Genomic DNA, 24637 nt, shown 5'->3' with positions numbered 1-24637 from the left:
GAACCTAATCAGGTTATCCGTCCCTTTTTAAAGCTTAAACTGCCTGTTAAAAAGACCTTCAAATGTTCTCAACGAAAGTGTGGGGAATATTTCTTAGACTGGGTACAGTATTTGAGTTAAGCTCTTGTCATTGCTTTGGCCGTAAAATACTTGATGATTTTCTCTTAGTGTACGCATGCATTTCTATATATATATGTATATATGTATGTGTGCGTTTGCACATATTTCGCTCAGGATAAATGTTTAATTTTTTTTTATGATATTTACCATGTGCATTAACCTATTTTCACATTGTTTAACGCAACAGTTTTTGCGGTTAATTAAACATTGCGGTCGCTTATTTTTGTGTAAACAAAAGATAAAAACAAAACAAACAAGTTCCGTTAATCAATAAATTTATGTTTCGTGCATTTATTTGGATATTGATAAGAAAAAACGAACTCAAGACGCGTTTTCTTAGCGCAGAAGTGTGTAAATAGTGTGTTAAAGTGTATTTTTATTCGTTTTACTTATGATATTTTTCATTTGTACAGGATGCAATTGAAACAGTTTTATTTCAAATTTAACAACTTTTTTTTTGGATGTGGCAACACTCTCACTCTTAGTTTGGGCTTTAACATGCGCTTTGCTGTTAAGGTACAGCAAGCTGTTAGCTAACATGCGCCACTGTTAGTTCACAGACAGCCATCAAACGCGTCGCAAGTCTAATGCGAGATTAAAGTACAATTTGAGCTCAGACGAGCAACAAGTGCAGCCAAATCGATCAATCAATGCATCAATATTATCAGCAAACTAAATACTTTAACATTTGTGTGAAAAAGCCGCAGAACTAAAGCAAAAATGCAGCAACGCCGGCAAACGAACAGCCGCAAAATGATTTCTCGGCTGTTGTCGCTGTTGTTGCCGCTGCTGCTGTTAGTCAACTGCTGTGGTGAGTAATTTGCCAAGAATTTTATTATTTAATATCTGTTCAGGCGAAGCACGTAGCAAGCTGGAGTTGAATGAACTTGTTGCCATAATGCACGCACACGCACGCACGCACGCACGCATGGAATAACAGCACACACACACACACACATACACACGTTATTTGTAACAGCTGATTTGGCAGCCGGAGCGACTTGTTGATAACCTCTTGAGCTCAGCTCACACACATTGACAGCTTATGCCGCTATGCGAAAGTTCTTCCAAGTTGCTAATGACGTGTTCTATCTTTCCCTCTCTCTCTCTCCCTCTCTTTCTCGTTCTGTTAAGCAGCCGCTGCGGGCGCCTCTTTAATACCCGCGGGCTCGCAGCAGCTCTTTGCGCTGCGGAGCAAGGTGAGCCTGGAGCCGCTCGCGGGCAGCAAACCAGAGGATGTCAGCTACAGCTTTGAGACGCAGCTGAAGATAAACTCCGTGTGGAGCAAAGATGAGGAGCAGCTGCTGGAAATCGAGCTGAGCAAAAGCCGCGTCAGCGCAACAGCCCAGCAGAAGGAGCGCGAGATTGACAGCCTGCCGGACAGACCCTTCTACGTGGCCCTGGTGCAGGGTCAGCCGCAACAGGTGATTGCGCACACGTCCCGTGATCAGTCGCTGCTGAATCTGGAGCGCGGCATCGCCTCGCTGCTGCAGCTGCGCCTCGCCAGCAGCGACGGCGCCGAGAACGAGCTGGACGTGTCCGGGCATTGCCGGGTGCGCTACCATGTGAAGAGTTCGACGCGCGTGGAGAAGACCAAAACGGACTGTGCGCTGTGGGATTTGCGTGTCAGCTATCATCCGGAGCAGGCGCTGGGCGTGTCGAAGCAGTCGCAGGAGCAGGTGGACTACGAGCTGAGCGCAGACGGCGCACTGCTGCGCGCCGAGTCCACGGAGACGCACCGCCTGACGCTGACGGCAAAGCCGGATGTGGGCAGTGTGGTGCGCGGCCGCCTGCGACTGCAGCATGTGGCGCAGGGCGGGCAGGAGCAGGTGCCTCAGCTGCAGCAGCCCACGCTGGCTGCGGCCATTGAAAGCTTGTTGGAATGGTATCGTGTGTTCGAGCTGGAGGCGGATGTGGACGGCGTCATTAGCGAGCTGCAGGAGCAAACGGTAGGCATATTCTTTGCTGGCTTTCAATCCATTTAATCCATTCTCTCGCCCACGAACAGCTGCAGGCGCAATTCGAGCGCAGCGTCAAGGATTTGCAAGCGGAGCACGTGGGCAAATCCTCGCTAGCGCTGACCTTTGCCCAGCTGCTGCCCTTGGCGCGCATCGCCAAGCAGCCGCAGTTCGAGGCGCTGCTGCAGTCGCATCCCAGGCTGGCCGGCCAGCTGGTGGATCTGCTGGGCGCCGTGCAGACCTATGATGCGCACAATGCCAGCTTTGCGCATTTCTATAAAGGATCAGACACCACGGCGCAGTCGCTGGAGCTGCTGGAGAAGTATCTGCAAGCGCTGGCCGTCGGCACGCACCCGGAACGCCGCATTCTGGAGCAGCTGTTCGACTTTCTGCAGCAGCCGCCGGCGCACAAGTCGCACGCCAAGCTGCGAGACAGCGTGCTCCAAACGCTCGCCACGCTCACGCGCCAGAGCGGCCTCGATGCCAACGATCAGCTGTTGCAGCAGATACGCGTCCATTTGCTGGAGGGCCTCGCCTCCGCGCCGGAGCCCGTCATGTACGCACGCGCCCTGCAGAATCTGCGCGATCCGCAGACCATTGACGCACTGCTTCAGCAGGCGACGCAGTCGCCCCAGCCCCAGCTTGCGGTGGCCGCCTTGCAGGCACTCAAAGCCTATCCGGCTCTCAGCTATGCGGAGCCGCATCGCCGCCAGTTCGAGAGCATTTTCTATCAGCGCCAGCGGCGCTTTGACAGCTCCGCGCGCACCCTGGCCCTGGACCTGCTGCTGGCCATGCGTCCCAGCGCCGAGCAGCTGGGCCAACTGCTCGACTATTTGGCCTCCAACGATCGCCAGTTTGAGATTAAAACTTATGTGCTGCAAAAGCTGCGCATGCTCGCCGAGATTTGTCCACGCTTCCGCGCCATGTTCCAGGCGGCACTCGGCCAGCGAGCCCACGTCAACAACTACCACGTGCTGGGACAGCGGGGTAATTATCGATGTTAATTTTATGAAACCACTTTTAATACATATATACCTGATAATAACCTAGCTAGACATAGATCGCACTTTCCCAGCCCCTTAACTCGACGTACCACGGGAAGGGCCGGCATATACTCGTTATTGATTTGCTTCTCATTGAAGCAGTGAGTCGATCAATCACTCAGTCATTTAGTCATTTAGTGAATTAAACAACAAGTTGAATCAATCAGTCTGTAAATTATGCAGTACATCAACTGAGGCTCTCAGTCAATCAAGCAGTTAATCAGCCGTCAATCAGTTTCAGTCTGTCAGTCTGTCAATCAGTTCGTCAGCCAAGCAAACTTTATTTAATTATAATTTTAATTCCCTCCTTCAATCAGCTAAGTACTCAATCGAGTCAATCAATCAATCAGTTTATCAATCAAACAGTCATCACAAAGAATTTTATACAACTAATACAACTATCACTTGATCTGTAAATTATTTAGTCAAGTCAAGTCAATCAATCAATCAATCTGCTGAAAGAGTTACTTAACCCAACTCCCTTTGCTTTTTCAGGTCTCACCACCGTGCTGACCCGTCAGCTCTCCCAGTCGCCCGCTTTCAACGAGAGCCTGCTGAGCACCCAGGAGGTGTACCAGGGCATATTGAAGCGTGGCTCCGTGGAGTTCCTGCTGCACGCGGGTCGCGCAGAGGCGAGCAGCTTTAAGCTGGGCATCTACACCGCAGGCCTGAGCTCGCTTGTCGGCGATGGCGATGCGGATGAGCGTAATGGCCAAATACCCGCGGACGATGAGCTGGAGCAGGAGGAGACGGTCACTGCGGGCATGGAGATAAGTGTGCAGGGCGCACAGCTGCGTCCGCTGATCTTTTTCAACGGGCAAACGGAACTCATGGGTCATGTGTGGGGCGGCAGCGCCTCGGAGACAACGCCGGCCTATCAGGCGACCACGCTGGCGCAGGATCATGAGCAGTATATTATCCTGGCATCGGGTGCGACGCTGCACTGGCGTGTGCTGGGCGCCCGAAGCGTGGATCTGAATGGCAAGGTTACCTTCAGCCTGTGGAATCGCAATGCCCAAACGGAAATACAGCAAAAGTGAGTTTTGAGGAATTGTGAATTTCGATTTGAAATATATTTGTTGATCCATGCTTTGCAGCACGGGCAGCGCTGTGGTCTCCCACCTAGCTGTGGGCTTCACCTACGCCAAGCTGGTGCAGGATGTGACGCTGCGGCACGAGCCCAAGCTCAGCCTGCAGGCGGATCTGGACTTTTATGACAACATGAAGCTCTGCATGCAGCTGCAGAGTCCCGAACAGTTGCTCACGTTAGTCTACACACATTTAAATTATACAATTTCTCTTTTTACATATATATCTCTTATATATCTAGACAATCCAATGAGCGCTCCGTGTATCTGCAGTCGGTGGAGAAACCGTATGCCAAACATTTGCGTTCGACGCGGACGCACAAATCGGCGGGCCGCACTTTTGCTTTGAATCAGAAGAATAACGAGATGTGCAACATTATACATGCGTATTCCTAAGATCAAAATTTGCATTTATCTATACTTTAAATAATTAATTTGGCTATGTAAACCGCACAGAGAATAAGACTCAAAGTAATTGTAAATTGGCAAAGAATTTGTTAAATTTGGTAGTGCAATTGTTCAAAGCTGAATTCAAATGCGCGCCTAGTCAGTGTTGTAAAAGCACGAACTGAACCTAACTGCAGATAGACGATTTTTCAGTAGTCTGTAAATTGTTTTGAAATGCGCGCTTCTTTTGTGCAGTGTTGAACAGTCTTGCGCTGACTCAAATTGTCATTCCGATAGTCCGAAAAATTGAGTTATCGGCTTAGCAACATTTTAACAGCAGATGTCAGCAAGTAATAATGTCACTATAACAAAATTTTCTATTTAACTCTATCAAAATTTTGTATTTAAATTTAAATTTTCCATTGACTTTAATTGTGTTTAATTCACCAAACTTCGACTCCTAAATCGTTACTTGAGCTATGCAATTAACAGCAGCTGTTAACATATTTGTTATCATTCTGTAAAACTGTAAGCAAACAGCTGCGCTCTCGGAGAGTCTGTTAACTTAACAGTTGGCTTACATTTGCGTGTGTCGCGGGAAATATTTATTTGTTAGAAATAATTAAATATTAATTAACGAAAATAGCAACAAACGTTGAGTTGCATGTGTCAAAAAAGTGCTAAGAGGTAAAAACAATTCGCCCGAATATCATTTCGGAGATGGCTGTAAAAATTAGGCCAAATTGTAATTGTGTTACTTTTGCAATGTGCGTACTTACATGTGTGTGTGTTTGTGGAGGCCTGGCCGCACGCATACTTGTAAACGCTGGACCGTCCCTAGGGACCTAGTTGTTGTTGTTGTAGAAAAAAGAAGAGCAAAAATTTTGCTAAATATAAAACCCGCTTGTTTGTGATTATTGTTTATTTTAACTATTGTCAGCTATAAAAAGCGTTAAAAATATTAATTCATGTCTTGTGTGGCAGTTGCTTTGGCGATGATTTATAAAGCGAGGTGCTAACGAAATGCTAACAATAATAAAAATATACCAATCTTTATTCTACAAAAAAAAAAATTATTTCGCCAGGCCAGCAACAACGCACATGAATTGAGCGCGCGAGAGAGAGAGAGGGAGAGCGAGCGAGAGCTGTGTTATGCTGAGAGAGCGAGTCGTAGCTGTTGTTGTTTTTGTCATTTTCGACGTGTTACGTTTTGGTGTGCGTTTGGGTATTTTTGTGCTTGTGTGTGGGAATTTACGTTGCGTGAAGTTGCAATAAAAAAAACCACGTGTAAAGAGCATGCGTTGCATTTGTGCAGCGCGCAAAGCACCGCGAATATTTGGCATTTGTTTGGTATCTAATACGGTAACAAGCACTGCTCAAAAGGAATGTTCAGTGTGGCTGGCCACAATAACCTAATCAGCCGGTAAAAAGTGACATATACATACGTATTAACGAAAAATTAAATCACCCACACACATGTGTGTATAGAGTGCTTCAGGCTGGTAGTGTTTGTGTGTGAGAGATTGAGAGAGGGCTGGCTTTGGAACGGCTGCTCCCCGCAAGCATGCACGCACACTTTGGCAACTTTGGCGCTCTTGCCTCTACTCTCTTGCTATTGCCCGTAACGGTATTAAAAGCGCGCTCACGCCTCAGTGGCCGACTGGCCATAACGTCACATTCAGTTGATTTTTAACGCTCGCAGCGCAAGGTAGTCGCCGCAGTTGCGGTAATTGTTCGATTTGTGTCAAAAAGTTACCAATGTGCATTCTATAGAGCGCCACGAAAAGAATTTAACAAAAAGTAAATAAAGAATCGCAAGCAGCCAAACAAAAGCAAATAAGTTTGTGCGGGCAGCCAATAAAATTCTCTCTTTTAACCCTTTTCCCCTGACGCAGAATTTACCTGTGAAAGTGAAAACGCAAACGAACGAGGCAAGCAAAACAAAACGCGTGTGTGCAAGCAGCAGCAAAAAAAAAAGAATTAACAATCAGTGTGCAAGAGAGAGAGAGAGAGAGAGGGCACAACATAAGAACCCAAAACATAACGAAAACAAATATCGACAACTGCAGCATCGCAGCAGACAAAAAAAAAGAACAAAAAGAACAAAAATAGAAGGAAGAACAAGAACAACAACAAGAGTAACTAAACACAGCCGAACGTGTGGTAAGTGCATCATCTGCTCTCTCGCTTACTCTTACAGCTACTCCTTATGCCAATTTACTTGCTGGCCTTTTCTATGACTCAATTTGCAAGTTGTTCTATTCACCTTTTCTTCTTCTTCTTCTTCTTGTTGTTGTAATTTGATAATCTGCAACGCGAATAAGGTTCCCGATGAATCAGTCGAGCGAATTGTAACCATATATTTTTATGTTTACAGTTGGAAACTTTTCTTCCCCTCAACTTGCACTTATTTTCATCTTGATAGAGGTCCCGCAGTTTTTGACTGTCGAAATTATTCTGATTAGATAGACATTTCCAACCTTGCACAATTTACGAGCTTTTCTTTTTTTTGCTTGTGATCTTTGACGTGGTATTTGGTTTATGATAATATAGGGGCTTTTATTTGTGAAATAAAATAGTCTTAAAAAATGAAAATAAACGGGTTACATAATACGGCGTGAGGACTGAACTTTTTTAGTTTTCATTGAATTTAACGCCTTGTATTCATATTCTTCTTCTTGAAGTATTTATTTCTGCTTCATTTTCATATTCATTGAACAACTAGAACTTTCTGTTCTGATTGGAACGTGGGATATTAGAATCTTATATATTGTATCTTTGTTAGGAAATAGCAGAATTATGTGCCAGAGCAAGCTTTTGCAATTGAGCTCAATTTAATTCAATATCTGAATATATATATTTTAACATATTTTTCTTTTTCCCTATTTTAATTTATGTAGCTACACACCTGTTATCTTTGCCTGCGAAACTACCTGTCTCTAATTAGAGAAAAAAAAAAACATATGATACATGCTTGGTTTTTTTCTTTTATATTTTTATTGCTTTCGTGAGTCAGAATTCAGCGTTATTTATCTATGTGACTTTTATATAGTGCACAATTCACGCTATGATTAATTAACCTCATTTGAGCAGAAGATTGTAAAAACTTGAACTCCACCCAAAGGCTCGACTTCAGCCGAAGCACTTATGAATACGTCTGCTACACCTTTGAAATACAAAAAATTCCATTAATTCTCGTATATTCACCTGCTTCGCATGCCGTTTAATAAACAATGAAAATTGCTCAGTTTAAGCTTACGTGAACTTTGCCTAAAAAATGTAAAGCAAAAGTTAACAAAAAATTGCTGAAAATCAATTTCTATGGCAAACATTTGTTATCTTATCTGCGACGGCGACCCAATTAGGCGTTTCAGCCGGGGGTAGGGGAACATCAAGTATCTTAGCCAAATAAATAGAACAAGCAACTGTTTCTCACATTCTCACAGGCTGCCGAATGGTATGTTGATCTCTCTCTCTTTAGACATTTGACTGGCGAATAGACAAATTGTGTTTTGCGTAGCTGTCACAAATGACCATCGAATCATTCGCTCAACTGCCAAAAAAAATATAAAAATGAAGCACAAAAACAAAAACACAACTCAAATCTTAACTCAAAGCCTGGCCCGTCGCTCACGTGAGTCGTAAAACGACTTTTCAAATTTGTTGTGCCTGCGTCTCGTTAGCAAAAATGCTGCAAAAATATAGCAATTATCGATCCGATCCGATCCGATCCAATCTGCATTCATTCAAGCGCATAAACAACGCTTAAGACTGAGCCAGAGCGTGTGTGTCTGACTATGCGATACTATAACTGAAGCAAATACAGTATGCCCTCGCTGGAAGCAACCCATTTGCCAATTGCGAGGCGACATTGTTAACACGTTGAAATTAGACTTAATCGAATGAATATATATTTATATAGAAATTTGTCAATTGTTTATATTTATTAAGCCCTTAGCCTTTTTATGTATGCTAATTTATATATGGGTAATTCCACCCGCAAACGTGAAAGAATCGTGGAAATCCATTGCATGACATATTGTTGTTGCTCACCAACCGATCGGCTTATGTCGAACATCTTTGCCAAAGTGCAGTTGAGTCGTTTCATACTTTCGCCAAATCCACCAGCCGAGGTGGAAAATGTATGAGCGAAAGTTTCTTATGTGGTTTCTTCAATTTCACACCACAGTACTAAACTGTACGAAAAACGTTGATTCTGACTTTTGGTTCAAGCCATTTTCAAATATCTAGGTAAAATGTAACTTGAGACGTGCTGCTTCCATTCATGCCTCTCACCAAATCGAGGCTACCCTCTTCTTGAAAGGGTATTGCGAAGTGTCGGGCGAGTGGAAACGCCTCCGTGTGGCAGAATCGAATCAATCGATTTCAATAGCTTGTGAATCGCCTATCGCGAATAGCGCTGGCGATTTTTGTTGTACGTGCTCAGGCGACGACAAACTTGCGTCCGATCGATTTGATTTATGCTATGGGAAAGATGATTCACGGCAATTGATGGAAATCCAGCTCTAAAATCACGCAAACGCGACTGCGTCAAGAGTTGATGTGTCTGACTCGTAGTGCTGCCGTCTTATTCGAGTATCTCGTTGATTTTGATTTTGTATTTATTTTGTTTTTTCGACAAAGCTCAGGCGGTTCATTCAACTTTAGTTGTTTGGCTTCAACTATTTGTAGATTTGTGTCGCAACGACCGACTAACCCAATGAAAAACTTACCCCGTCAAGGTGTTCGATGCGTGCGTGAGTGTGTGACAGGTAAATGGCTTTTCCTTCACAAAATCGATTACTTTGATGTTGTTTCTGTTTCTTTTCGTTTCTGTTTCGGCCTGTCCAAAATTGCTGAGCTGTGCGCGTTATTTATAGGTGACAGCCCCGTGCAGCATGCCGCTTGACCTGTCACGGCATTTGCTTGTTGTGCTTGCACCTCGCCGCGAATGCCACCAATTCGATTTACAAGTATATATTTATATACACATTCTCTTCCCATGCTTTGGGTTGCCCATCAACCTAGTTCATTTGGCTATAGCGATTTTGGTATCAGTTTTGGTTTTTATACCCTTCCATGGGGAAACTTAATCACAAAGTGCGTAACCTCTCTCTAAATTATCTTTAAGTAATCTCGAAAACCATTCTAATTAAGTGTGAAACAACTCTTCTATGAATGTTGACAAAGAGTTTTAAGCATGAGCTGTATATTCGCAAGGGTATTTGGACTGCGACCCGCCCGAAATTGAGAGTTCTTTCCTGTTTGGGTTTTTTGTGGGGGGTTACCAAGTGCAAAACATGAAAGTCGTCGGTGCTTTACACCTGCCCATAAACTGGATAATAATTCATTTGCCGTTGTGCAACGATATAAATCTGCGTGTAGATTACATTTAATTGGCAAACATAATTTATTAAATATTTTCATTATTCAACGAATGCGATTCTAGATTGCGTCTCATTCATGTGGTTATCCGTTTTAATCTCTTTTAATTGAAATGTACAGATTTTATATTTTCCCACATTGATTGAGTTTAATTATGTGTATTTAAGCGTATTAAATTGAATTCCCACAATGCTCACACACCGCCAATTTGATTCAATCAGATGGCCTAGAATAATCGCTCACTTGATTAAAGCACGCTTTAAATGATATCAGTTACAAAATGGCGTCAAATTTAATATGCGCTTATCCGTTCGGGTACTTAAATGTAAATGTAAATGTTGTTCGCTTAAATTGCCGCTGATTAAACTCACCTGGAAATACGATTCTAATAATGTGACTTGTGAATATATGTGAATCTAACTCTTCAGACTTATCCGATTTTATCCGTTATAACTTATCCGAAGTGTAAAGATCCACCGTAATTTAGTTACAAAAGTTTTTATATCTCATCCACTTTAATGTACTCATTTTTAGGGTGAATGAATATTGTCAATTCAAGTACATGGTCTTAAAAATATGATTTGCCAAGTTTGTTTAGTTATCTGCATTTATCTGGATAAAGACTAGTCTGATATAATATTCTCTTAATTCTCAGACGTCTTATGGATCATGTGATCGAACTACTTGGCTTTGCAATCGAGCTAAAAACATTATAAAAATCGTGAATATGCAGGCTTTGGGTCTAAAATTAAAAACCCACACGCTCATAAATCCTAATCAAATTTATTAAATCAAGTACAACTCATGATTGTGTGCGCGTGTGTGTTTGTGTGTGGCTTAAATGTGTTAATAACAACGCGACAAAACAACAAAAAATACGCCCACAAATTCCTACAGCGCGAAAGCCGAAAGTAAATATAACAACGACATAAATATATAAATATAGATATATTTATGGAGCACAACATCGTCGACATATGCGCGAGAGATATCAGACAATCAATTGTCTGGCTCTGTCCGGCTCTGATGTGGGTAATTGTGCGGCATTAATTTGTGCAAGTAATTTCATTGAGGGGTCTCCGACAAACCGGCGGCAACTGCAAATAAGCTTTATGCGTCTATATATATAAATATAGATAAATAGATATATATTTAGATATATGTTTATATTAATAGGCACTCGTATCATATTTTGTCTGCCCAGTTAATGAATAAAAGTTAATAACTGCGCGACATATGTACGTTTTGTTGTAAATATTTTTACATTTTCCTTGATTCAATAACCTTGATTTCGGCGTGTTTATATGTGGCTATAAAGGTTATCGGGACGTGTATTCAATAGTCGCGGATAAATTGTTAAGTTTATGATGTTTATTATGATTAGACCAATGCAAAGGCGACCTTGTCAATGCAATATAATATATATTATCTGGATTTAATTAGTTCCCTGCATGTTATTAAGCTCTGGGTTCCAGAAGCGGATAACATGATATTTGATAAGCTCAAATATATCAAAGTAACTATTAAGTTCGGTTAAGTCCATTATCTGTGTTGATATGTGGTTATTTGCCTTTATCCGCATCAACAAGAAAGTGCTATGCTAATTCGGATAACCTGGCAGTATAACTCACTCTCCTCGATTGATGATTTTTCAACCCTCTACCTATCTGTTCTCTAAACTACAATTTAACTATAACAAGCAGAGGATGTGTTGTATTATATTATACCTTTTCTATAGACATATCTGATATTTTTCCTTATTGTTGCCTAAACTATATTTAATAGCCTTATCCGGGCACAGTTAAGCAGAGGATAAATAACTTATCAGCCTATATTATAATTACTTTCTTTATCCGCAGTGAAATGCAGTTTGGTAAGATTGTTTATCCATATGCCTTATTATTCCCTAAACCATAGTAACTTACCTCGCTGATATCATCCAAATTTTCTCGACTTAAACATCTAAAATTCGTTATCTGTTGCTATGCAATGTTGGATAAGTGCTTCAAATCTCAAATGTTAGCCTGTGAACCGCCATTATCAGTTAAGCTGTTTTAATATATATTATATTTTCGGATAAGCTCAAAACTGCCCTATTGTAGTCTGAACTATAATATACAACTTTATCCAGCTAGCCTTAATATAGCCGGATAAACAGTAGCCTACCATTTCTTATCTCTCACTATGCAGTGTTGGACACTTCGTTATTTATTTGAATGATTGCGACCAAAGTGTCATGGACTTTTGTTTGTCAGCCGCCTGTGTCTGTGATGACATGCTATGTCGGATAAGCTGACATCTACACGACAATATCTTTCTTTCTGTAAGTCGCCGCATAAACCAACAAAATGTTTCATTTTATTATAATTTTCTATATATGTATAACGTTAGCCTAGATAATCGGTAAAGTTTGTGGATAAATGCTTTGTTGTTATTAGCACAAATTTTCTACGTTTCATATTGCGATTTTATATTCTTTTCATTGTATTTTGTTGATATAAACTGATTTTTTGCTCTGCTTACATAACTATCCTTACTTCTCTCTCTCTCTCCCTCTCTCTCATAAGCTCTAAAATATTTGCACGTGCAGCAAAAAATGCCGCACAATATTTTTTGCTCAATTGCTGTCAGTTATTTTTGTGTTTGCGATCAGCTAATTAAAGAAATCAGAACTAATTAATTAGCTATAGCGCTGTGATAGCGCCGGGTGGAGGGGGGGGGGGTGAGGAGGGGCATGTGTGCGATCAGTGGCCGCGCAGCTGTGGACGTGACATTTACAACGGCCGCCAGTCGAAGGCAGAAAGCGGCACGACAAACAAATTTAAAATCTGAAAGAGGCGTGCGAAACACAGAAGAAGGGGAAGACAAAAACAGAGACACCCACGCAGACCTGCAAATGGATATGGAAAGTGCGGGGAGAAGGAAGGCGAGCGGTGGAGTACAAATTGAATTACGCGCAGCGCAGAACTTCTTGGAGGGGGGGCATATTGAAATGGCTTCAAATTTACAAAGATAATAAACAGGCAGACGCTGTGCTCGGGCAAGGGTTGATGCAAAGGGTCAGCACGGAAGGGGGGGGGGAGGGGGGGGGGGTTAGTTGGGGGTAAGGCATAAAATATGCCTGTGAGAAAACCAAGCAAAGCACAAGAATTTTGTGCGAAAACGTACAAAATTGTTGTACTTTTTGTTCTGGCTCTCAGTTTGTCTTCGCTTTATGCTTTGCTTCGTTGCCGAACTCAATTAAGCATTTGGCGTTGGGAGTTGAGTTCAGTGCTAACAGCTGAACCTGGCGTTCTTCTTTTGTACGTAATTCACTTTATTCAAATAATGTACATATAATATAATAAATGCCTATATGCAAAATACAATGGGCAAAAAACAACTGAACTACGCTCCATTGCCGAACGGCTCAAGTTGTAAAGCCGTTTGCCTCGACAAAGAGCGAAAGACGGACAGAGTGAGAGAGAGAGAGAGAGAGAGAGAGAGAGAGAGAAAGAGTGAGCGAGATAGACCTCGGGGCCTGCAGCTGTGTTTTTGTTGGGCCGGATGTTTTTCTGACACTGAATTGAGCAGCTCCTCCGCCGCCCTGCGAATTGAACTTATCTCAATGAAGAGTGACAATGGCAAATGAGCGAATGTCGCGTTGATTTCATCATATTGCGGAAAATGTCGCAACGGGCACTGGATAAATGGGCAATGGACAATGGCCAATGGTCCGCACTGTGCTTTAGAGCCCAACCACTTGTCAACAGCAATAAAAAACTGTTATCCAGGCACATTAAGCAGTGCGGATAATGCCGGATAACTGAGCAGAGGTCATGACATTTGTGTAACAGTCATTTAAGTCAATTACAACATGACAAAGCAACTGTTGAATAAATGTAGATTTGGCTGATGATGCGGATAACAGCTTATCCGGCTACAATAGGGCCGCCTCTGGGGTTAATAGCTTACACAACAAATGTAAGTAAGTAGAACTTAGACTACTGGTAAAGTGGGTCAGTCTTTAGTTAGGCGAATGTTTATCTGTTGCCGTTTGATTATACTGATAAGCATTATCCGTTGTCATCGGATTATACGGATAAACATTATATTTGTGCTGTATACGTCAGCAATTATCCGTGCATTGACATTTGATTAAAACTAGACGGATAAGGTTTTACCTATGCTTATCCATTATTATCCAGTAGTGTTTAGCTGTTTCGTATATACATTCAACGCTATCGGGATGGGTATTATATTTAATTGTTATATTTATATGTTTTTAGACTAGTTTATTTGCATTTTGTATTATACTCTGCATTTTTGCGTTCAACCTGCAGCATTCAATGCGCTAATTGGGCAAATCGAGCAACAATTTGTTCTACGGTTTTTGCATGTCTCAGAAATTAACAGCTTTAACATACGCATCTGGAGAACGTGATCGTACAATATAGAGGCGATATTAGGCAGTTGGCTTTACAATAGACATAAAAACAGAGCCCACCCCGCACACACACACACACATACACACACACACAGATTCAAAAGTTAATTTCTTTTTCTCAGACATATTGACTCTTTTTATTTAAACTAATGAACTCATTTTCTGGCTGAAGCAAACTCGTGCCTAACCTCAAATGGTATTGTATAATAGGCGACACCATAAATATTTAGAAACAAACCAGCCCATTGTTTACAAAAAAAAATAAAATAAAATAAAAATAAAATAAAAAGAAGGCGACTCGCAGTCAAACTGGGCGATAAGTCCGACTATATTCGTATACTTGAAAGCACGTGATGTGGCAGCCAGTTTCAGTTTGCGGCAAGTCTCGCGCTCAGCTGCAGCTCTCGAATATCATTGAAGTTCGCTGGAATGCCAAACAACAAGTGTAGAACAATTGTCGAAACGCTCGGGCAAATAGCTGACTCACGCCGTCACAGTGCTGCCAATTTCGCATTAAAGTTGGCTTGAAAAAGGTCAAAAAGAGCTGACAAAACCTATTCTCTGATAGATAGATCTATTATCTATCATAAATCATACATTGTCAATGATCATTAGAAGAGTAATATTTACATATTAAAATGCTCAAGAATATACAATTCTTACGTTTACCTGACATTCGCATGGCTAAGAGCATGGTAAATGTTCTGATATTAGCATATTTTTATGACGAATTTAATACTAATACCATAAAGTACGGAAAATTGGTGAAAGGTAGAATTTTTATAAGGATAGGTGGCTAATTGCTAGGTATAATAATTTCGACTAAATCTAATAAATACATAAAGCCCCTTTTCTATATTGAAATTGAATCGATAAGATTTAAAAAAAACCCTCATCGACTCCCATTTCATCTAATCCAGCCTTTTTTTTTTGCTACCCAAAACTAGCTGTTTGTTTTTTCTTCTCAAAAGTTGGCAACACTGCGCCTCTGTCTGTTGTTGTCGTTTGAAACATTTTGGCAACACAGACAGCAACAATATAAATATGGCATAAGTACGAATAAAATATAATCATGATGACATCGAACCGGTTTCCCTTCGTGAAATTTCACAGTCAATCGGCTGCAGATAAAAAATTCCAATTGAATGCGATTGAATCCGTAAACTCTGATGATAAAGTTATGGGCTGCTGTCATCCAAATGCCAGTGAAATAGCTCACACAGTTTGATTGTCTCACTCCCTCCCCCTCTCCTTACCTCTCCCTCTCACTCTCTGCAGCGTTGCCAGCCCCTTTTCAGTGTGCCCGCCTCCTTTACATTGAGCGCTGCCATTGCCAAGATTTACAGCCAATGTCAGCAACTGTGTCGGCTACTAAAAATACTAAAAATAGTCACCCGCTCAGCTGGCTTATGCGGCAGATAGCGACAACGACACCGACAACGACAACGACTCGTGACAAAGCCGTTTCCAATGCTTCTCGCAACATGTTATTTAATATGGCTTATCAATGCGGGCCAAAAAGAAAGAACACAGCCAACTTTGGTTTGCTGCAGCTTAAATACCCTCGCAAATGAATTAAATGCTTATCTGATTATGTCAAACGGGCAAAAGAGCATGCGATAACTGTTAAGGCTTTATCCGTACAAAGGCATATAAGATTGAATGTCACATTTGTGGCAGATAATTACGTCACACTTGTCAGTTGCTTGCCTTAAACGGTCACTATACATCTGTTTTTTTTTTTAACAATATATTTTGTTCATTTCGAAATCTGGTATCCCGGTACTCTATGTTAGCAACTTTTATCAGAGTGACTTTACTTAGTTTAGCGAATTATATATACATATATACACAGAAACATCTTCGGAGGTATTTAATGCAGTGTGTGACTTATAAGAATAAAAGTTACATTTGCTGTACATAATTACGTCACTGTTGCCATAAGCTTACATATGCAGAAGCTTACATTATCACTGTAACAGAGCATCCATATTAAGCATTATGTAAAGTAGTATGTTGTAGTCTGTTACATGTGTAGCACATAATGACGCCTCTAACAGAGCATCCATGTTAAACATTATGTTAAGCAGTCGGTCTGTTACAAGCAATGCGTATGTGCGGCGCAGTTAGAGACTGTGAAATGGAGACATTCTGTAATACATATATTTCGTTAAAGGCAACAAGTAATAAACTTATTCTTTAAGGATCAGAAACAATTATAATTCGTATATGCGTTACATATTGCCTCTAAGAATTATAACACTCTCTGATAGAATTGAATAAAAAAGAGGTTTACTATACGAGAGTTACCAAAAGTCTCGCCCAGAGTCTAGAATGCAGCTTATCAGCAAAATATATGTATTTTTTCTGTTTCGTATTTTTGGGTGCAAACCAACGCCGTCGACTTTACCCACTGGCCCAACTCTTACGCACGGTGCGAGTTCTTGCTCCAAGGCACTAGGCGTCTATCTTATCAATCTAAATTCTTGTATATTCTGCATAATACTCGATGCCCTCGACGCGCGTCTTAGTTCCCTGGCTTATGACGCATGCCACTAAAGTATTTGACTTTTGATTTGTTTGAGTGTCTGCCAATAGTTGCTTGTTCAATATCTGTCAGCAATTTGTCACGCTCTGTTTCCGAGTTAAATATGTGTTATATATTTCGTTGACTGGGAAAACACAAACAAGTTGTCGCGGCTTAACAGTTATATTGCCTGTTAAACTTTAAAACTTTGTTATCTAAAAGCATTTGAACAGCCGGATAATAATAAAATAGACTTTACTGTATTTGCCATGCGGAAGGAACTTTTATTTTGCTAAATGTTTGACTGGCCATAGTGTGTTTAGCTTTTTCATATTGACTGAACTAGCTGGATAAAGTTGTAAGATTGAAAACTGATTATCCGCTTTAATCCGCTTGGTTTTTGAGTTTCGGATAAGCTGTTAAAGTTAACTAAGATACCCGGTTGGTTGGAACATCGAAAATTTTTTATCCGAAACTAGTAAATGCCTTTAAATATTTGATTTCTATCTATGTTGCCATTAGAATAATAATATTCGTTTTCTTTCTTGTAAATTGATACGCAATAACTTGATGATTATCCGTTCTTATCCGTGAAATATGTTTTGAGTTAGTAAAATATTCAAGAGAATTGATTTAAGTACTCAAGTTTTATGATCCATCAGCTTAGTTCTTATCCACATGAATGACAGCACGTTATGCTGTTAAATCTTCTAAACTCGGACAATTATTTGAAATTATGATTGCAGATGGGGCTGCTGTACATATATGTTTATTGTTTATGCTAACACAGATTATCTTTGAATTATTACATCATCTTTATACAATCGGATGTAGCTCATGTTAATTTTAGCTATTGCCATAATTTCGATTGCCCAACACCAAATAATATAGATATATATTACGGATAGACATTTTAGGCTTTTGCGTTTTTCTGCAATTGCAAAATATGCGAATGTGCATTTTTATAGAACTTGCGAGTAAATTATATGTCGGGTGCAACACAAAAATGGATATATATCTAGACGATTTTTCGTCTACATTTGCTGTCTGCTGTTGCACTGCCAGAGTGTAAACAGTTTGCAACAGGCTGCCCTGCTGTTTGTCTGGCCTTGAGATGCCCTCCCCAACCATTCTCCATGCCTGCTTCGCGGATCGCTTAACTTTACAACACATTTTGTTGCTATGCTGTACTAAGTACTCTCCCGTGGTCGTCTGGTCTGCAACAATAGCGCCCAATAAAGGCATCTTTAGTTTGCCATCATTTTTGGGGCCATTAGCTTTTCTATGGCGTGGCGACATATGGGGCCAGTCCGATGGGGCGTCCATTTAAGTGGCATAAGAGTGTGTAATTAGCTGCAATTTGAGTGCGGCATAAGATGTCTCGTCTCCATCAGCATTTCATTGACCATAGCCGAATGGCCTCAAATTGTGCACTTAACATATTTTTATTTGATTACCAAGTGCTCAGCATTCCAGTAGCATGCAATTATGGCCAATTACTTTGGCTGCTTTGCTATTAATAATTGTGTTATCAACATATGGAGACAATTGCTGCAAGCCATTCGAGCGCCATTTGCAAGGCGTGTAATAGATATATTATCGATTTCAGCTTATATATGGTAAACCTAAACTATTGACAAACAATAAAAAACATATAATTTTGGCTTGTACGAAGTAGCAGAATTTCTAAAGGATAGCCAAACCTTACTTTGTAGAACAAAGAAGTAGGAGGAATAGCCTAGCTTAAAACTAATATTAATTAAATTTGGCACTCTAATAACATATTATTGGAATTTGTTGTTATTGACAAAAACTGTTGTCAACAAATTATATTTTTTGTGAAAAATTGTTGACAAAAAGTGAAATTTCAAGGAAATCTAAATGTTTGTTGCGTCCTTGTCAAAATATTATTATTAAATTTGAGCTATAATTGAAAGCGGTTTATTTTGTATTTATTGCATAAGGTAAATTGATTCAAATCAAATTTTTTTTCATCAACATGTTAAAGTAGATGTTAAAGAAAAGGGGGCAACAGACCGCCTGTGCTTGTGGCTATAACTGTAAAGAGTTGAACACAAGTTAATGTGCTTGTTAACATTAGCAAGAAAATGAAAAGCATGCCTGAGCACTCAAGTATAACTTTTTATATAATGCGCCATGGATATGCTCCAGCTAATCTGCGGGCAGACTGAAAAGAAACCCAACTAAAGTATTGGCCAACTCTTGCTGTTGCAAGCCTTGCAGCGATTAAGCATCTGAAGGTTCAACCTGCATTACGACTTCTATGAAAGAATGCTGTGTCAACATGACGTATGCGTAACGATAATTGACACTCAGCTCGCATACGCCGCGTTGGCCGCGCCGCAACTAACAAAAAAAATAAGAAGAGAGCGCATCCTACTCAGAGTCGTCAGCGTGCACATTTTTCTCGGCGATGATTCATGCTTCTATATAGAATCGAGATACTATATATATAAATATATATACGCATACGTGGCGCTGCATTTTGCCCACTTTGCCAAGCCTGGCAAAAGAAAAGTGGGCACAAAAAAGAAAACCGAAAAAAAAAACAAGAAAAATTCGAGAAAATTGTGCACTTACATAACATTCGTGTGCAGCCAGCGCCAAAAACTGAAGCGAGTCGACTTCAATGCTGCAACGGCAACGGCAAAAGCAACTGCTACTGCAACTGCTGCTGCTGCTGCCTGCTTTGTTTGGCTAACATGTCGCTTAATTTCTTACATGCCACAGCATGTGTGCGTGTGTGTGTGTGTGTGTATACCCTGTGCCCATAAACTGTTTGAAACTGAGTCTAATAAAAAATACTCGTGTAAATGACCTTAAAAGGAATATTTACGTTCCTTGAAAATTCATTAAAAACCTAAGTATAAAGATGGAAGAAAATAATATACCCCTCTTCAAACACTTGCATTAGACACAGGGTATAATTGTACCTCTAATAGCTATATATATCTTTTTGTAATGAGCATAACAAAGTCTTTGACCATGTAAAGGAATTGTATTAAGGACTTTGCGTTGCAACTGAAATTGCCACTCATACCACTTCTGATGTAGTTACAGGGTATCTCTAGTCATAACTCACTCCACTAAAGCATTCTAATAAGCTTTTTGTTTCCCTCTCAATTTTTTGTGTTTTTTCTTCTCTTTTTTTTTCTTCTTTTTCTAGCAATTGCTTTTTACACACGCCATGTTAGTTTTCTCGTTTTTTGCCGCTCGTAACGCGCAGCGGGAGGGTGGAGTGTGTGTGTGTGTGTGTGTGTGTGAAAAGAAAGAAGGAAAAAAGTCAGAGTAGAAGAAGAGATGAGGCCCGCAAATAACTGTGTCTGTGTCTGAATGCACGTGATTTTCTAGCCACAATGCGCTTACAATGCGCTTATGCGCCGCGTATGTAATTATTATGAAATACACAAAAAAAAAAGCTGAAGAAAAATAAATTGTTGCTGCAGTTGCAGTTTTTTATTTGGTGCCACGGTTCAATGAACCGCAATGTTATTGTTGCAGCTCTTGTTGTTGTGGCAAGTGCATTATACAGGTTTTCCTTTGTGTTGCCAAAAAAAAAAAAACAAAAAATAAGAAAATGAAGCAAACTATTGAAAGAAAATGCAACAAACCAAAAAAAAAAAAAAAAAAAAAAAAACCTTGCGTGTTGGCATTTTCAGCGTCGCTGCGTCTGCCACAAAACTTGGCCAACTTGGCAGCTGGGCCAGTGGCTGGCTGGCAAGGTGGGGAAGGAGTGCCGGGTGGTTCGAGACAGGTAGCTCTGCAAATCAGGTCAAGCCTGATGGCGCGTTTTAGCCTTTGGCCTGTTTTTTTAATCGTCCTCACTTGGCTGCCACACAACATTTTTGGCGTCTGTCCTTGCCACAAGCAGTTGACAAGTTGATTTCCTTGGCGCCGTCTCTTGTCTGTGTCCTCTGATTGCCCTTTGCCTCTCACCAGGCGACGGCGCATAAATTGATTCAGTTACTTTGTCGCCCCTTGCAGCGCCATTTCGCTCGCACATGCGTGCGTTTGTGCGTGCGTGCGTTTTTGCGCGTTTCATTCATTGATTTACCCAACCTCAGCCTTTGCTCCTCTCTTCACACTCTACACAACTCGCTCTCACGCACACACATACAGCTACTCTTTGGCTCGCCTCTGGCTCAGTCTCCAACTCTGTCGCTACCGCCCACCCTCTCTTCCGCTCTCTCTACCTTACTATTCATGTCTCCACGCAGTTCTAGTTACTGTGTATTTTGTATTTGCTCTGCTGCTGACGTAAAGCGTCCTTTCCAGCTGTTGCCACCCGCACAGCCCCTCTCCGCTCACTCTTCTCCCTACCTTATGGAGCGACACTCTCAATGTGCTCGCTGTTGGCCCACATCGTGATATTCGTTGTTTTCACGTACTTTAAGGGCTTACTGCGGCATATGACGGCATAATTTCTATTTCTTGTTATACCCTTTCAAGGGTTAGTTTAATTTTGTTATCAGACATGCAACTTTTTTTTTCTTTAAAAACTTTAAGTATGTGCATAGAGTCTTGCGAACAATAGTACTTTCTGATATTTAAGTGAAAACTTGTATAAAATATACCTCTAACAGATATGTTCCAGTTTTTTCTTTTTTACGTGTACATATAAAATTGCTAGGATACTGAATCTTCTGTGCTTTTTCCTAACTTGATTTAATTTTCAATTTTTATTTATTTATATAATGTTTTACTTTTTTTTTTGCAAAAAAAGTAAAATTGACACAGTTTTATTATTATGTTGGCCCTGGGGGGTACGTGGGCCGGCTGGTAAGTCATTGCACTCTCGGGACAAGGGTTGTGATAATTGACAGCTGGCAGCTGCTTAGCCCAGTTAAGTCGTCGAAGCGCCATTCTAGAACGCTTTTCATTTTTCTTTTTTTGCCTAGGCACACACCCTCTACACACACAAACATACCTCATATCGTATGCAAATTTGGCTCAAGTGTGTCTAAAACTCATAAAAGCGTTGACGGTTTAGTTCAGTTTAGTGACCTAGTTGCCAACTTGTAGTTGTACTCAACTGTAATTAAATTTGGTATTTGAAAACGGAAAATGGAAAACTGAATTGTGTTCATGTGGGTGAAACAATTTCACTTCAAACTAACTGAGGCAAAAGGAATTCGATTAGAGGTAAAAACAACATTTATAGAAATGTTCCACAGCTTGCTTCACTTTTTGGGTTTCAGTTGAATAGATAATCTTAAGTTGTATGCAACTCTTTTCATTTCAAAATAGCTGAGGTGAAATTGATTCGTTTCGAACCAAGGATAACAGTCATTGAAATGACTCACAACTTAGTTACTTTTAAGTTTTCGGTTCCAGTAGGTCCAAGGTTCAACTTACTTTTTAGGTTTCGGTTCCAAAAGGGTTTATTAAGTAATAATTAATTAAATTATAAAATTTAAGATGTTATTTAATGTATATCAGAATAAGGTTGCCTTTTTTAAAATAAAGTAGGTCAGTTCACCAATTAGAACTAGTTCCAATAGCTCAAGTGAAAGTCTTTTGTATGAGCACATATCATAAAATAGTTAAGCACATTCATACTATATAGTTGCAAGAGGAATATTTTTCAAGGTCAGTAAATGCTTTACTTGCCGCGCTTCTCAGATTTAGTTGGGGTGTGTCCAGTCGCAACACTAACTTTGCACTTTGACATTAAGCAACACCGTCATCAGGCATCATCAGACCAATGACATTCATAAATTTGTAATGCAATGGGGTAAACAATGGAAAGTTTTGCTCTTGTAGCGCTATTCACAAACTGACATTAAAATTGTCTAAACAATTGCAAGACGAGCGTTAAGTTTCCCCGTCCTAAGTGCAGTGCGGCACGTTGCAGGTTGCACGTTGCGTCATTCGCGTGGGTGCGAGCCTCGTAACAGTCAGCTTCTGGCTGCGAGCGCCTAATGTGTGTTAAGTGCTGCCCATTTGCTTGCTGAATTACTCGGAATGAGCTCTTGATTAACAGAAACGCTTTGCCATTTTTTTTATTTATTTTTTTTTTTTTTGTGGCTCAGACAACGATCTATTTGTGTGTCTAGCAACTTGCTCCCGCGCAATGCAAATGAAAACTAATTGACTTGTTTATGCTGCGGCTACTGAAAAACTCAATAGGTGCTGACACTTTGCCGGTGGCAGCCGCCATGTTTAATCGCAGCAACTGTCTTTAGACGGAGATACTTATATTTAAATGTGGAAACGTGTCGCATTTGCGCGCGGATCAATATACAAAATGTACGTTATAAGACTCTACAAGATTGAAAGAATATATATTTATATACATTTAATTATCTTCAAAGTATTTAGTTTCATTTTTTCTGTTGTTACTTCGATATAACTAATTATTTTGTATTTTCTAACATTTTGTTTCCTTTCTGTAATAATTTGAAGCTGTTTCTTGGCGACGCGACCGTTTAGGCAAATTTTGTTGTGTGACCACAAACACTTTTATGACGTCATAAATGTTGCGTCATATTTCTAAAAAAAAGCTCTGTTCTGTTTGCCTGTTTGAGTAATATTACAAAATGTTTCTTAATGCTGACAGTAAGTGTGGCAAACATTTTAAAATTTATTTTTATGACAAATATGCTTTTTTTGGTGAATTGCAATGCTGAGTTTTTACAATTTTAGTTGAACACGAACATTATTGCTTTTTAATTTCGTTTTGCAACACTGTGAAGTAACTCAATAATTCACAATTTCGAGATGCAACTTAGTTTAACTCACTTTTTGAGTATGATAGCTTTATGAATGTCTTTGCAATATCTGCAAGTTTCAGATCAAGTGAGCCTGTCTTCTGTAGATAGTGCATGGGATAAATCCATAAACTTTTAAGCTAATTTTTAAATGAGTATGCTAATGCCTTGAGCATTATTTCCATCACACATGTTCGTGCATGTCGAGTCGTGTTGTTTAAATTTTCGTTGTCCATATCTATTTGGAGTGGGCCAGAGGCAGGCGTGGCAGAGGCAGGCTGACCTCCGATGCGACTAAACGTTTTAATTAGCTGCGCTTTGCTGTGCTTCGTATTGTTGGTTCTCTTGAGGGCGGACTAATCAAATAATGTAAAAGCAATTATTATCTCGTTAGGTTTTTCTTGTCTTTTTTGTCATTTGCGTTTGTCCAATTGAATTCAATTGACTTGCGGCATTCGTTTAAAGTTTTTAAACCTGCCTGAGCGCTGATTCGATTTGATTTGATTGCATTTGCTTAAATTAACTGCAACATTTGCGACTTGATAACGAACATTTGTCAATTGCAAGCGTCGAGTCAACAAATGTCTCGCGAAACACAGTCAACATAGCTTAAATGTAAACATTTGCTAATAACTCTATATACAAGTCTTTTTATATATGCACTTATGTACCTCGCCCCTCTCTCTCTCTCTCCATCTCTCTGTCCCTCGTAATTGTTGCTTGCAACAGTTATAAATTGAGAGTCGAGGCACCTTGAAATGCGAAACTAGCATAATATTGACATACATATGAAGTTTGCACATGGATTCAAATTAAATTATATACTTAAGCACAAATTGCAACTATTGCCAACTAATGAGGCCTTACTGTACGCCAATTAAGCTTGTATGCCCGCGATCTTTAGTTTGTTTTATCAGTTTGATATTGAGGCTCTGTGCGACCCCTTTGATAAGCTACCCGAGGTAAGAAACC

At 40.3% G+C, this 24637-nt stretch overlaps 2 protein-coding genes and 1 long non-coding RNA gene across 7 annotated transcripts in view; 2 read left to right on the top strand and 1 right to left on the bottom strand.

Annotated features, from left to right (window-relative positions):
- The first annotated feature begins 668 nt into the window (after window positions 1–668).
- On the top strand, window positions 669–4691 carry Mtp (microsomal triacylglycerol transfer protein). Its single transcript, XM_032438575.2, has 6 exons — window positions 669–931; window positions 1258–2069; window positions 2129–3065; window positions 3617–4157; window positions 4219–4386; window positions 4452–4691. Exons 1-6 carry the CDS (start codon window positions 841–843, stop codon window positions 4603–4605), a joined length of 2703 nt encoding a protein of 900 aa, XP_032294466.1. The 5' UTR covers window positions 669–840; the 3' UTR covers window positions 4606–4691.
- A 466-nt stretch (window positions 4692–5157) lies between these two features.
- sky (GTPase-activating protein skywalker) overlaps window positions 5158–24637 on the top strand; it is a 61779-nt gene continuing 42299 nt past the window's right edge. For 4 of the 5 annotated variants that reach the window (XM_015172860.3, XM_015172857.3, XM_032438581.2 and 1 more), the window contains exon 1: window positions 6612–6759. The gene's annotated coding sequence lies outside the window, so the exon portion shown is untranslated. Of the gene's footprint in view, window positions 5284–6611; window positions 6760–24637 lie in introns of those variants that run through there. The other variant, XM_015172859.3, reaches the window with a different exon arrangement.
- On the bottom strand, window positions 5244–7335 carry LOC116651688 (uncharacterized). Its single transcript, XR_004304722.2, has 3 exons — window positions 6863–7335; window positions 5376–5441; window positions 5244–5320 (listed from the first exon to the last, which is right to left on the bottom strand). It is a non-coding gene; the product is annotated as an uncharacterized lncRNA (long non-coding RNA).

This window comes from Drosophila virilis, chromosome 4, assembly GCF_030788295.1.
Source record: "Drosophila virilis strain 15010-1051.87 chromosome 4, Dvir_AGI_RSII-ME, whole genome shotgun sequence".
Classification (NCBI taxonomy): Eukaryota; Metazoa; Arthropoda; class Insecta; order Diptera; family Drosophilidae; genus Drosophila; species Drosophila virilis.
Note: the sequence above shows the minus strand (reverse complement) of the source record. Positions and strands in the feature narration are given on the sequence as shown.